At 41.4% G+C, this 15,357-nt stretch overlaps 1 protein-coding gene across 1 annotated transcript in view; it reads right to left on the bottom strand.

Moving 5' to 3' along the window:
- Nucleotides 1–15,357, bottom strand: part of myt1b (myelin transcription factor 1b) — a 138,076-nt gene extending 122,719 nt beyond the window's left edge. Inside the window, exons 1-3 of the mRNA XM_044128211.1 lie at nt 15,327–15,357; nt 14,524–15,160; nt 14,147–14,290 (exon numbers count right to left, since the gene is read on the bottom strand). Coding sequence (XP_043984146.1) covers nt 14,147–14,255 — 109 coding nt within the window. The 5' untranslated portion in view covers nt 14,256–14,290; nt 14,524–15,160; nt 15,327–15,357. The remainder of the gene's footprint in view (nt 1–14,146; nt 14,291–14,523; nt 15,161–15,326) is intronic.

Raw genomic sequence — 15,357 nt, 5'->3', positions numbered from 1 at the left:
ATCAGACTGACAAAAAAAAGGAACAGAGAGTTTTTATTCAGGAACTAAGCCAAACTTCAAAAGCTATGTGCTAAAAAATTGAGTCAATCTTATGATTTAGCAGCTCATACAAACACCTTCAGCAGTGACAATGTGAAGTTGTTGGTAAACATGACTTTAATAGACTGTCCGATTAATGTTATTTCCATAAAACACAGTTAATTGTCTGGTATGACAGTCTGAAGGCTCAACGTTGCTTCCATGTTTTCTATTGTTGTGTTTTTGTCACATGCAGATCACACCATGTTAGTTTTCCAGACTCAAAAGTAGTAGTTTCCAATGGAAAACCACCCAAAATGCTCAAGAGTCAGACTCAGAGTCGATGCCTGACTAGGTTCTAGTACCGTAGAAAAGGGTCCAACGGTTCTGCTAATCCAAACAATGTCACTGCATTGTTGATTTTGTGTTAACCTGCATATGGGGGTGATAATGTACCAGTTTATACACTTCCCACTCAAAGGAGGAGAAGACAAGAACTGATAAGGTAAAACAGTGATTTCTGACCAAAATATCAATCCTGTTTTTGTATCTTTGATGTCTGTAAGAGATAAAGTTTCCACGCTGGGAAATGAGCCGACGTCCCCTATCTGTTCTTCTTACAAACAAGCCATTTTAAAATACAAATGATGAAATTTACATCGCACGGGTTCTGACGTCAAGTGGGCTGACAGTAGAGTAGACCGCCCCACCTTGGGCCACCTTGACTACTTTCCTTTTCAGATATTCAGCTGTATATTTGCTGCTGTGTTTGGGGTTGTTATTCTTTTGATGACTTGATTTAGGTCAAGTTTCAGTTTGGATAACCGCACATTGAGCTGAAGAATGAACTGTAGCTTCCTTAAAGAGGACTTAATGATGGACTCAGTGAATGCACAGAGCCTAGATAAGAGCTGCAATTCTGTTACAAATGTGTGAAAAGCTGAGATGATATGCCGTTAGTCAAAAAAATACAATTTCACAATCGTGGTTTTTCTGTTTACGTAAAAAGAAATGCAACCAAGATCTCACATTAGCTTGTTCACATCATTTTATTTAATTTATTTTTTTCAAAGAGTTTTTGTGGCGCCAGCGGCTCGTATTTTTGCGACAGTAGGCAGACAGGAAGGTGGGTGAGGAGAGGGGGGCAGACATGCGGCGAGGGTTGTCGGGACCGGGAGTCGAACCCGTGACGTCCGTGTCGAGGTGGGGGGCCTCCAAGTGTGGGGCGTGCTAACCCCCTGCGCCACCACAGCACGCCCCAGCTTGTTCACATCATTAACAAACACAGAGTGCCATCATCCTCCTACCACTTCCTGTTATCTTCTTTGTTGTTTCTGCAAGTAATAACATCCGGTTGTTGATCATGTGACTTGTGTGATTCTAAAGAAGTGTTTCCACTGCACTTTTTTCAAAATACACTAATTCTGATATGACCAAAACAAACAACAAAAAAAACACCTTGTTCTTGTCCTTGCATTAAAAATTTACATCCAAAAACATTAGGATTTTCTTTCAAAATTGGCATATTTCCACTAAATGAATTTATTTTCAAAATGTCATATTGACCAAGTTTAGAGATAATGCAAACACAGCTAGTAAGGCTGAAAATCAAGCCCTGCCACCAGGCTGCTGATCGCTGGTCTCAGGTGTCTGTGCTGATGTGTTCCTGAGGAAAATGTTGCGTCTGTAATTCAATCAATGGTTTTCCGGTTCAATCCCTGCCATCTGTCATTGAGTCCTTGGGCAAGACACTTCACCAGCCTTGCCTGATGGTAATGGTCAGAGGCCCCGGAGGCACCTCACTTCTGACAGTCTGCCCCTGGGCAGATGTGGCTACAGTCAAGTAGCTTGCCCACTATCAGTGTGTGAATGACTGAATGTAGAGTGTGGGGTTGATAAAGTACAGGACATTGGCCATTTACTGTATTTGGTTTATTACAAACATGGTACAAGACCTTTTCTTACATGGTGCAGTTTATTGGAGCAGCAGCTCATCTCATCCTAGGTAAGAAACCTTGGGATGACGTCCGATTCATGTCTGACTCTGTAAAATCAAGTCAAGTCTCTGGTTCGCTCCGGTTTCTACCGTCAGCAAAATACAGCCAAACCTAGACCTGTTGTCTCTTGTTCAGAAAAGGAAATCGTAATTCCTGTTTGTGATTCATCTTGTCTAGATTGTTGCAATGAGCTGTGCATATGTTTAAACTAAACCTCTATAGTGCGGTTGCAGTCTGTGCAGAATGCTGCCGCTTGACTCCTGACTGGATCTTCAGAGTTGAGTCATGCAGCTCCACTTCTAATGTAAATCCACTCGGCTCAATATCGAGTGGATTTGGAGATATTGGTTTTGACTTGGTGAACTCTGCATGGACAGACACCAACATTCACATCCCTATACCTGCTGAGGAGACGAACCTCCTCCAAGATCCTGGATCTCCCGTTCTCTGACTCTCAGATCAGCAGACTAAGCAGCTTCCTTTAAAGGCCAGCTAAAAACTTATCTTTTGAAATGTGCTTTTGCTTAAATTTCTTTTGTTCATTTGTTATTTTGTTTGTCGAAGCACGTTGTGATTTTTATTTTGAAAGGTGTTTTAAAAATAAAGCTTTACTTACCATCTATACATGAGAAATCCATAAAATGGTTTACAGGCTGGTTAAGTAGAAGTCAAGAAAAATTAACTTTGCTTTAGTCTGTGTCATATTTTTATCCTTAGTGGAGTTGGTCTGCTAAAAGCTGGTTATTTTTCTGTTTGCACGTCTGCCGAGCTTCATAACTTTTTTTCAGACATTTGAAGTGTCATCGGTTTTTTTTACATTTAAACTTCTTTTGAGAAATACACAACATACATTTAGTCAATATGTGAGATTTTTCTTTCAAAGAGAGAGGGAGAGAGAGAAAAAAGAGCCCATGAAGCAACAGAGTCTTCCTCACTGTGTCGCTCTTTTCTCGTCATTTTCCTGTCCTTTCGTCAAACCCTTACAGCAGCACAAACAGACCATTACGCTCGACAGGCAGGCACGGATTCCTCTCTATCTGCCTCCGTCTCTCGCTTGCAGACTCAACAATACACAACCCTGACACTTCCTCTCTGTGTAAATGAAAGAGGAAGTACGGAGGAGACTGAAGTGTAAAGAATCCTCTGTCTCCTCCGTCTCTCTCCCTCAGACAGGAGTGACACTGCAGCGACAACAACAACAACAAGGACAGTGACGAGTCGCACAGGCGAATTATTCATGAGCCCCAAAAGCAACACCAAAGGAGCTCAGTGTCTCCAAAAAACTCACTCACTCAGCAGCCGGCTGAGCGTTTTCAAAGCCGTCCCGTTCATGAGTTACAGCCCGAAACTTTCACCCTGCGAGAAGACATTTCCCTCTCAATGGCGCCCACCTGGTCTGAGGAAGGAGCGCTTCCATGCTGAGGATTTGGGAATCAAAGAGCCTATTCTCCAACTTGTTTGAAAAGTTTGCAGTTTGTCACAAGCGGCGCTCTGTTGCCGAACAAGATAACTTTGTGTGCCACCTGAAATGGTACAAAGCACCGGTTACAGCAGCAAGCTGCTGGAGGATACGCTCCTCATCCGTAATGAGGACGTAAACAAACTTTGTCTGGAAGCACTTTTGACTCAGGGAGACTTTGAGAAACACAAAATCAATACTTTTCCACAGAAGGAGACCTCTGTTTCTACTAGAAAAAGTAGCGATTGTCTCTCATCTTTAAAAGGAGCTCTGAATCCCACACTTCAATGACTTGTTATTGCTGCTTAATGTTTATTTTATGCAAGAAACGATTATGTGTTTTGCTGGGCTTTTCCTCTATCTGTGGTGTCAATGAGACAGACTCTTTAATGTTGGAAATCATTTCAGTTCTCTTTAGTTCAGCCCAATAATGTTCTGAACATGTAAACTTAAAGGCCTCTAGTGTTAATCTCCATCCATTCATTATTTATTATCCTTGCAAGAGTGGCAGTGGGGGTGGTGTGTTTTCAGCAGTGATTGGGCAATAAGCAGAGGCTACCCTGGAACAGGTCACCAGGGTAACACAAACACACACACAGGACAAACAATTATGTACTGTGCACTTTCACAACTGAGGGTAATTGAGAAAGAGACCAATTAACCCAACAGTTGGGTTTTTGGACATTAGTTGTGTTTCAATTGGCCATATAATTGCAGAAATTGGAATTACAAAAATAAATTTGCTTGACGGAAGCATGCTGATTTAAAAAAAAAAAAAAAAACTTATGTTAGTCAATAAGTAGTTTTTTGCTACGATCAGGTGGATTTTCAGCTGCAAATAAATGAGTATTTTGCAAAACTGCAACAGAAACTGTTTTTTCGCATCACATGAGTCACGTGATTAACAGGGTGTTACTAATTGCGATAAAGACAAAGGAGACGACAGGAAGTGGTAGGAGGATGATGTCTTTTAATGGATGGTCGTGTGAACAAACCTTTTGACGTATGATTTTGATATTGTGTTTCTTATTTAATTGAAACATCAAAACTGGGAATTTTTTGTGTTTAACAGAATACCAACAAAGTTGTTGTCATGGAAAAGCAGCTTGTGAGAGGAAGCCTAGAGTACCTGGAGTGAACCCACACATGCACAGGGAGCAGAAATGTTCACAAGTCATTTTTCCAGAAACAAGTCAAATCTCAGGCCCTTTGAGGGAAAAGTGCAAGCCAAGTCTGAATTCTTCCACCCAAAATCACATTATTCTCACCTTTTGCATCTCTAAAGGGGCCAGCATGGTCAGACAGAGGTTGAGCTGTCAACGCACAGTGATGTTTCAGGATCTTGGTTTTCGCGTAGACCCTTCAAGGTCTACAAGACACCTTAAAGTCGAGCTCCAGCGAAGCCCCTCCCACTGCAGTAAACATGTTGGTGTTTTGTTGCACCAAAACGTAACATTGCTGTGTCATCACACAGCAATCATGACAGAGACAAGGATGGAGGAGAAAATAATGATTGATGAGTCGCAACATCTCCGTGTCCTTGTAGAGTCGCCGCTAGCTTAGCAGGACGAAAATGTCAGCGATAGGTTAGTTTGCTTCCTAAATGATCCAACGTCATTTAATACAACATTTATTTGGTGAGACATTCATGTGGTCATTGTTATGAACAGACTGCTATGAGCCATTAGCATCCCATGAGCCACATACCTTTCACTCTACATTACACAAGATAAAAACTAGCAGCAAGACTCAAGTCCCAAGTCTTTAGGACTGAAGTCTAACCTGAAGTCTTTTATTTTTATTTTTGCTTCTCAACTGTGACTTGGGTCAGACTTTCAAACTGAAGTCTTTGTCTCTGACAGGAAGACCATGCAGACCAAATGCAGACCGACCCAAATCTTGGACTGGAACCCGGGAACTTTGTTCTACCAGCAGCTTCACTGTGCAGCCCAATTTTAATTTCAATAACATAAAAATATCTGCTCTAACTCATTTGATAGTCATAACATTACCTTTGGTGCAGCAAAAAATTTATTTAAGGATACTAGCGATTCTAGTAAAAACAGTAAAATTAATACTAAGCAAAACTAATTTGAATTTGTTTCCAATCATGTTCAATTTTATAGAAATCCACCATTAGTGGCAAAAATATACTTTTTATGGGAAACATTTATTTCAGTTCTAAAAACAATAACGTAAAAACATTGTAGGCCGTTTAGCTTTCATAAATTTAAATAATTCATTTTATGTTTAGCTGTAATGCGTCCTGTGGAAATAACATATACTAGTTTCTACGTTCATAGCTCCGTCAGCTCCTTCAGTTTGAATTGGAGGGCGTTGAAATTGAATTGAATGCAGAAATGAGAAAAGGAAATTAAAATGAGAAGAACCACGTGGATGAACAGGATTCAGCTGGTTACGGTCAGCATCGGGTTCAAAATATTTTCTCAAATATATTAGAATGGTTTGTTAAAAAGACTTAAAGATGCTTCACTAACAAATCCATTCATAATCTTGTCTTGATGTTCTGTTAGCTCTTGCTATTGGTGTTAGATCTAGCTAATACGGTAAACAGTGGATTAAAGCCTTTTTTTTCTGTTTGTTTCAACGGATCTCTTGCGTATTTGACACATGAAAACTTTATGAGATAGTTTGCCCCAATCCAGATGTTTTGTGGGCTGTTTTGTTTAAAGGCTCAAATCCACTACAACCTACTTGCTTCATCGGTCCAGTAATCATTCCGCAGGTTAAAATATCGCGAAGAATTGTAATAAATATATAAACAATGTTGAAGTAATTATGTGGGTTTTTTTACGCATCACAAACCACAGCTTTTACATTAAAAGGAAAATTACAAGATATTCATCCCAACATGTTCAACAAGACGTGGATCCCTTTAAGCTCATCAGTTATTAAAAACATGGTGAAAAAAATCTGACTTTCTCCCTCAGCTAAACAAATAGTTTCATTCAATTCAGATCATTTACATAGTGCCAATTAACAAATAAAAGTTATCTCAGGGACAGAGAAGTGGGTCAGAGATGAAGGAAGAGTGAAATACAGGACAATCCTACAAAACAATCACTTCTAGAGCGTTCAAAAGATTCACCATATTGCTGAATAATGACCCCACAAGGGTAAGTGGGTATAGATGGACGGACGGGTAACAACAAGCAGACACCAGTCTTCACTAACTGTAGTCTCTTTGGACAAAAAGGAAGCTTCGACGTTCATGAGCTGCAAAATTCAGAGTCTCTGCCTCACCATAGCGCCCCACACAGAGGGCACGGCCGCCCTGAAGCTCTCCTGAGGCCCCACAGGGTTGGGTCATATGAATGTGGGTCACAAACAGCTCCTTCTCAATGTGCTCGCACTCGGGACGCCCACCTCACAGACTGCCTTTGGGGTGAAAAGGAAGAACGGGACGGTCTCTCAAAGCGGGTAGTAGGGCGGAAAGACAACATGCAAACACAAGAGACACGGAAACACGATCAGACCAATGTAAAGCAGACGCGTACAAGATCAAATGAAACTTAAGTCCTGTAAGGTGAAAATGTTTCATGGAGATGCAGTTCTCCTTTACAGATCAAGCAGCGAACAGAAGCTGACAGCGGATCCCTGCACCTGCATATTGTGTAACATCATCTGAGCCCTGCTGAGCCGCCTGCAGTGCACTTCCAGAGACTCTACCGTTTCCGCCATCCCTGCCTCACAGATCCCGTGACTAAGCCATGAATACTTCATGGCTTTCCTGAAAGCACAGGCCCCAGTGGAAGTAGCAGGCGAAGTGTACGAGTTCCTCTGCAGGTCACTGTGCCACACTGTCTCTGCTCTATATTTACTCCACACCGAGGGGATGTGTGAGCAAGCGTGTGAACGTGGGAGGATGTGTGGGTGGGGGGTGAGAAAAGGAGCGATGATAGCCGACACATTTTTTGCACTTTCAGATGTAATATAGCTGCTTGATGAAGCCGGAAGATAAATAAATCTGTGCTTGTGTTGCAGGTGAAATAATCCCCGGTAACATCTTGCATTTGCCTGCTAGGAACCTCGGTGCTCAGACTTGCGTGGAGAACATATTCATCAGAGCAGAAGAATCATGTCTTGCACCGGCCGTTGGATGGGGGAAGGGTGTGTGTGCGTGTGTGTGAGAGAGCTAACATGTGAGACAGACAAAGATGACCAAACACTAAGCTACAGACAATCTGTGCAGCACATTTCCTGTAGCTCTTTCACTGATAATAGCAGGGAACACAGACAATGGTGAAGGTGATTCAATAAACAATCCAGATGGTTCATTTTGCAACAGAAAAAACACACACACACACGCACACACGCACACCCACACACACACACAAGGTGTGCCATGAAAACCTCCTTTGCAGAACTTGACATATGGCGCACACAATTTCCCTCTCAATTTCAACTCCCACAGACGTTCCTCGTGCGCCACAAATGACCCCCCCACGCCTCCCTCCTGCAGCCCCTCTTCCCTCATCTCCCCATCTCGTCATCCCCTTCCTCTAAATTCACTCTTCTTTCTAAAAGTCATCTGCTCGCTAAGCAGTAAGCAACATCACGGGCCGCTTGCAGAAATGAGAGTATACAAATGATTTGTGGCACAGCCGTCCCACTGGCGCCAGGCTGCGAGGACGACAGGGTTGGAGGGGGGTGAAGGAGTGAGGGTGGTGGGGCGGGATAATGTCACTTTCACCTTGTGTTTCCCTAGCAGGCCCATGATGATCATTTTTACCCATTTTCATTGCAAATTTGTTTTGGGTAAAAGCTAGCGAGGGAGGAAAGCAAGTATGAGGTGATGCCTTTTGCTGAGTGGAGTCAAAAAGGCGAAGATGGGGGTAAACACGGTGGAGGAGGGTGGATGTACATATATAAAGGAGTGGGTGGGGTGTAACAAAGAGGAAAGAAGTAGTGCATCTGCACGGTGACCTTTTTCTGATCCAATCTCACTGATGAATCCTAATGAAGGATTTAATAAAAGCACAGTTTTACAATCTGTCTCTGCATCAAAGCGTGCAATTCAATTCAACAACACAGGCCTCGCATCTACATCTCCCAATATTGCAGAAAAACCCATCAAGCTATTCTCCGAAAACAAGCAGGCGCATGTTTGCATATGCTTGGTAAGAAATTGGAGAGTGGGGGGTGGTAAAGGGCGGGTGGGGGGGGGGGTTGAAGGGGCAGGAATTGGCTGGGCTGAAAAGCGAGCGGCTGGCACATTTGTTCCAGCTGTAGCCTAATGTCAAAACTCGTCATATTCATTTGGCCTCCTAATGAGCCTAAAGTCAACAAGGTGCAGCACACATGAGTGGAATCGCCGCTGCAGCCCCACCGCTTAATGAAGGGGGTGGAGGAGGTGGGGGGGACACAAAGGAGCAGGCGGTAGTAGAGACGGAGAGCAGAACATGGGAAATCATTCCAAACTTGATAAGACAAACACTCCTCACACACGCCGTCATCTGACATTTCGGTGAAATCAAAAGGGCACACCTGCTACACTGTCAGCGAGCTCAGAGTCTGTAAACAAGACAGATGGACAGATCAACACAACTGTCTGAACAGCTGCAAGTTGATGCAATAAAGCGATGAAGAAGAGGAGCAAGTGCTGGCAGACAAAACTAAAAATAAAACTACTGCTGGAGTTTAAAACTCCTGAAACACTCTACAACACTGACATCTGCTGGCGGTGTGCTGGGATTACAGCAGACTATCCCAAACTTAGTACAAAAAAGAAGCTCTACATAACTAAAGCAATAAAATACTGAGGAAGACTTATCAAACCGGCATAAGGTTGCCTCTGCTGCACCAGAAACAACCTCCATGATGAGATCAACAGGAAACGTTTCAGAATGTTCTCAATTCCCCATGAGAACATTGGCGTCTCAGTCTAACCCGGTTCTTTTGGTAGCTTATAAGTTCAATTAGAGAATTGACCGAAAGCTTTCTAGTAACAACTAGAATATCGAGTTAAAAACTTGTGTTTTGTTAACTTATGTGTTGACACAACTTTGGTTAATTTCTTGACTTTGGAAGTCCTTTTAATTGCTACGGGACTCTTAGATAAAATGATATATTGTCATGTGAAAAAGTATTTTGCTTCTGTTTTATTTTTGTTTTTTCCTCTCATTTTTAAACATTTGATGTCCTTAAGCAATTTGTAATATTAAACTACAATGACTTGAGGGATTACAAAAAGTCTTTGCTTGCCACCCAGTTTTTGGTTCTCTTTCCCAGAAGAATAATTTTATGTAGTGGACACCTCACTGGCAGGAAGGAGCCAGAGCTGGTTCAGAGGAACTATCTGGGACAAGTTGATCTGACCTCCAGCAGCTTACAGCTTAAGCTTTGGGGACCCCAACATCTTGTGTTCCTCAGATGTCTTATATCTGTCTGTCCTGTTCTATCGACCCCCAGCTGGTTGGATCAGGTGGTTGTTCACACTGTGGAGAATTTTTCCGTTCTCCATAATGAGTTCTTGATGTATGAGGTTGAAAAAGAATCGGCAAGTTGAATTCATAAATTCTATTTCTTAATACCAAACTACAGCTGGTCCATTCTGACATGTTACCTCTAGGGGTTAGCGGGACAAAATGACCCCGCCTCTCGCCCGAAATGTAGCTGTAGATAGACACCAGCACCTCCTGATCCCACTAGGGACAATTTTGGATTTTTAAGACAGCATTTCCCCAATCAACTTTTTAAGGTTAGGCCGGCCACTATGCATGTCTTATAGAGCACAAATAAACCAATTAAATATGCTTACACTCTGAATAAAACAGAAACACAATATATTTGAAACCCAGCAGATTGCTTCAGTCTTCCAAAATTGCTAATCTAAGTCATACAATAAATTTATACTATTAATTTATTTATAATAAACATCTATTCATTTATAGATGTTTTCCAATAGCAAATTGGAAAATATTCATGCTGAGTGAGCAGTTGAAAATGCAGCTTTTTACTGAATAAAATAAAAAATATGCTATATGGAACCACAAAACATACCATAGGAACTACATCAGATGGTTTTATAGGTCAATAAATTCAGTAGAAGAGATGAGTTACTTAAAGGGGCAGTACTATGTTTTTTTCAAGCACATTGTGCCAATTTATAACATAATCAAGTAACTATGTTAACTTAGGTTGTTAATAAAATGATATTTATATCAAATATGTCTTAAAATAAATAAAAATTACTTCCTAATTTAACACCTTGAAATTGGGCCTCTGTCTCTTTAAAAACTCTTGTTTTCTTCCTGAAACTCTGTCTTTGGGAAGTCATCACAACATTGCTCCTGTATCAACCCTTTTACAATGTTTTTGCCAGTGTTGCACTGAGAAGTAGCTCCTATAAAGAGCTCAGCAGACGGGCAGTTCCACCAGGTGTTTGCTAATTGCTGCCGGCTAGTCTGGAGGAACTGACTGGAGGAGTCGAGGGGAGGGATGCTCCATGAGGTGGAAGTTCTGAGCAGGAGGTGGCGCTAAGTCCACCCAGCCGCTTTGTACAGATGAATGGTTGCCATGGAAAGAAAAGGATTTCTCAAACATGCATGAAAGAATCAAGGCAACACTGCTGGTACGTTTTTGATGAGAGAATAACATTATAACATAAAGCTAAAAAAAAATTCTATTTTACATTATATACCTTTAAATATCAGATTTTAAGTAGAACTGCTGCCTGGATCTGAGAACATGCAATGTTTTCCTGATTAGACTGTACACTTCATTTACTTTATGTTGCCACAAAATGCATCTATGAGACAGTTTGTGCCAAAAATCCGCGTGAGACGTCACATCTCAGTATAACATTTTCCACATATATGGTAAATGTGGACGTTTAGGTGTGGCCTCAGTTCAGATGCAGATTGGTTGTGTGTCTAAATGTGTGATGGGAGAGTGTGGAGCGACAGCTGTGCCACAAATCAGCACCCATTTACTGGTGACAGAGTCATTAAAGCTTGCTCATCTCATAAAACACAATGCACATGGTCAAACACCGTGCACTCCATTCACGCTCATAACTCAGCCTGCTGCACACACACTCACACATGCAAATGCAAACACACAATCCCACAAAGCTAAACTGAGTGTGTCAACCAAAGCGAGCGTTTGGGGGGCGTTTTGTGCGCGTGTGTTGTTTTTGAATCTATAATAAGGAGGGTGATAACGACTCCGAAGCAGAGACGGATCTTTACTAAAAGCAGTGCAGCAGTTAACGGTGTCACACTTTGTTTTACGATAAGTGCAAACCTCCCTTTCCGCTCCTCTCCCTCTCTCAATTTAGCAAAATTGCACAAACTATATGAACATTATGCAAATAGGCAGTAAAGTCCTCTCTTTCCGCAGTGCTCCACAGTTTAATTAATCTTTAAGACTAACTGAGCAATCCGGGGAGGCTTTGTTGAAGTCAAGAACTGTTTTTCATTGCTAATGCCGACTTCTACCTGCTGCCTTCAACTCCACAGATTTATACACCCTATTATGAAGTCCCATCCAAGGGTTAATGTGCCATACGAAGGCACTGAGGTGTAAAATGTCACCAACCTCAATCTGATCCGGGGTCAGCTGCTCGACACCCAGAAGGTCACAGCAATACCTCAGCCGACACATTGAATCAGATCAGTTTGGAGAGAACTGCGAAATGCGTGCTTCACCGCAAAGTAAAGGTTATATATACACAGATGTTTTCACAGATTTAAAAAAAAAAACCATATCAAAGTGCTTTGAGATTACCAAAGGAATATAAATACAACATCAGCTTCTGGCCGACAGCTACTAGTTGACAGGGCAGATGAATACGTGAGATCTGTCATAGAAAAAGCTCAGTGGGTTCTGAAGGTCTGAAGCAGGGATGCACCGATCCACTTTTTTCACATCCAATACCAATACGGCTATCAGAGGTTTATTATTGGTTGATACAGAAAATCAGAGCTGAATTGACTTTAAGTCTTTTTTTAAACAAACAAAAGACACAGACATAAAAGTACTGAATTAAAATTGATTTGATAATTCTGCACGGGTACAGTACAAGTAAATACACCAATAGCTTCACAAGCTCGGTAAAACATCTAAAAACAACACAACTTTAGTTTGGTCAGTCAGTGCAATTAGGAGTACAGCCGATGTAAAATAAATAATAAAGAAACTGGAACTAACAAAAGCCATAGGTTGACTATTTTGGTCAAACGTGTACAATAAAAATAAATAATAAACCACGACATTGCTCAGAAAACCAAACATAGAATTAGACTGAATAAATTTGCCCTTATGGATTGGGCACATTGTTACTGTTACCCAAACTAGAAATGTTTTCAATATCAAGACCGACACAGATATTAATAACGGATCGATGCATCTCTAGTCTGACCATCAAAGAACAAGTGGATATGGATATGAGTTTTAAAACAGAGCCACAATCAGTCACCTCCACAACATGGATGAAATCAAGCTGTATATTAAGAAAGAGATAGGCATCCACCAAACCAAGATATGCAGCAAGGACATTGGGGTATAATTCAGACTAGATAAGGGTAACCAAACTGTGCACAAGAGGGGGAAGGTGATCGCTACCAGAAAGCAGCATTACAGATATTAAAGATGGCTATGAATGCCTTTTGATTCCACAGGCAATTGGTACCTTGGTGAGACCAAAGGAAACCAGCCCCAAACAAATGCAAAGTAGAAGGTTTTGAGAAGCAAGTTGTACAGTAAAAGAAACAAAATCCTAACAATCAATGGCCACACCTTGGCAGTTGTCAAATACACTGCAGGAACAGCAGCATGGCAGAAGAATGAGGTAGAAACCTCAGATATGAAGACAAGGAATCTCTTCACAACGCCCAGAGGGTTTCAACCAAAGTCCTGAACCCTGACACTCTACGCTGAGTGGACTAGTGAGGGCTAAAAGCAGGGAAACATCACAAAGAAATTATAAACATCATTAACAGGAATCAGTACAGAGAAGCCCAAACTGAAGTGAGTAAAGCTATTCTGTTTGTAGCAGCAAATATTCTCGTAGCAAAGTTCTGCAGAATCTGATGCTGATCCAGCATGGGTAACATTGGAGATAAGCAAAAGCAAACACATGCCAGACTTATCATCTCCGGTTTAGTGTTTAATGTGAGCTTCCAAATATTATTTTAAATATAAAAGTAAGCCACCTATTTGAAATTATGCTTAGGAACACATTTCTGAGACTCAATTAAGCAGAAGGGCTTGAAGAACAAATTATGTCACCATTTACAGGAATCGTGTTACCATGGAATATGATCAGTCTTAGAACTCAGTACAGCCGGTGTCACCAGCATAGAGCTTACACCAACTAATAATCTGGAAGGACAAGGAGAATGGGAACAAGAATTGAACTCCGTGGTATCCCACAAGGCAAAGCTGTCCTTAGCGATATTATCTCTTCAATCACAGAAAGCAGCAGAATACTCCTCTTTGTTTCAACCGGCTTCTTGCCACTAAAAGGCCAAACACATTTCATCCCTCCCATAAGGATAAAGCTCTGATGGCGCGACAAGGAATAATTTACTCAGTATATTATACTTACAGGCCCGAAAATGAACAACTGGATGAAGTAGAGACTTGTAACATGCAAATCTGAAATGTCCAACAGACAGACTTCCTTTTTCTGAGGCGTCGGACTGACCTTTCTCTGAGAATCCACAATCCTTCATGGCCTGGTCCCAGCCAGAGTGAGTGGGCAGTGGAAGTGATGACCCGTCACCCCGCAGAATAACTTGGCTGGTCATCACCATGTGCCTTCAGGAGGACAGCCACCAAATCCAAAGTTCTAAAAAGTTGAAGTCGAGGAAGCACAAGTTGGAAAAGTTGTGGGAAATCAGTCACTGGACTGAAAGTAGTGCAATAAAACCTTGTTTTATTCTGACCAAATTGGATTTGCTGTAATCAGATAGTACAGATATGACTCTTGAGTTGGTAGTTTAGTAACAATATTGTTTATGTAGAAAGTTTAAAAATCCTGAGTCATGAAAATAAAGATAAAAAAATAAAACATTAGCTTACCTCAGCTTACAAAAACTCAGAATATGCTCCAACTTCAACGTTGAAAACCTTCTAATTTCCTCACAAACAACTCTACAAACTCTACGCCAAGATCACAGGATAAGACAGACCAAAAGAAAAAGATCCTCTTTTCTTAAAGAATGCAGACTGATTGGTTTTGGTGATACTTTGGCGCTGAGGAGGAGAATCACGATGTTGTCCTTGCATGGGTTGTGGAGAAGGAGCGAGAAAACACCGGGGGTCACATCCACAAAAATGAGGCTGAGGGGCAAAAATCTCACAGGGGATGTTCCATGGAAAAGCATTTACATTCACTCTGATTACATACAGCCTGTGGCGTGCTCCTCAGAAGCAAAGGTAGGATAGTAGGGATGCTTTGGAAAGTTCAAAGTTAAACATCAGTGTATTTAAAGAAGAATTTAAACTAAGGACAGATAATCTTAAATTAAAGTATGAGGGTAAAAGTACAACATGAAAGCAGAGTCATTCAGAAAGCTGTTGTTCCCCCAGGCAACTCCAAGCATCCCACACAGTTCTTCATAGTTCTGCCTTGTGACTGAGCGGATCTTCTCTTTAGCTCGTCCCTTTAACGTTTTATACCATGGCTTCCCACTCCAAACGCAACAGAGGCAAACGTCTGAAAAAATTAAGCTCAAGTCAATTTTTCTTTAGTCCAGCCGAAAAAAAAATGTGTGTATGAGGCGGGGTTTTTTTTCTGCTAATAATCGGATTACAGTGCCACTTCTTTTTAAATTTAAAACTCAAAACATATAAACAGCAGGGCAACAGGGGAGGTACCTCACCTGGATTTTTGTCAGTTGATGTCCGTTGGAG

The sequence above is a fragment of the Gambusia affinis genome, linkage group LG01 (genome assembly GCF_019740435.1).
Source record: "Gambusia affinis linkage group LG01, SWU_Gaff_1.0, whole genome shotgun sequence".
Lineage (NCBI taxonomy): Eukaryota > Metazoa > Chordata > Actinopteri > Cyprinodontiformes > Poeciliidae > Gambusia > Gambusia affinis.
This window is presented reverse-complemented; position numbering and strand designations above follow the sequence as displayed.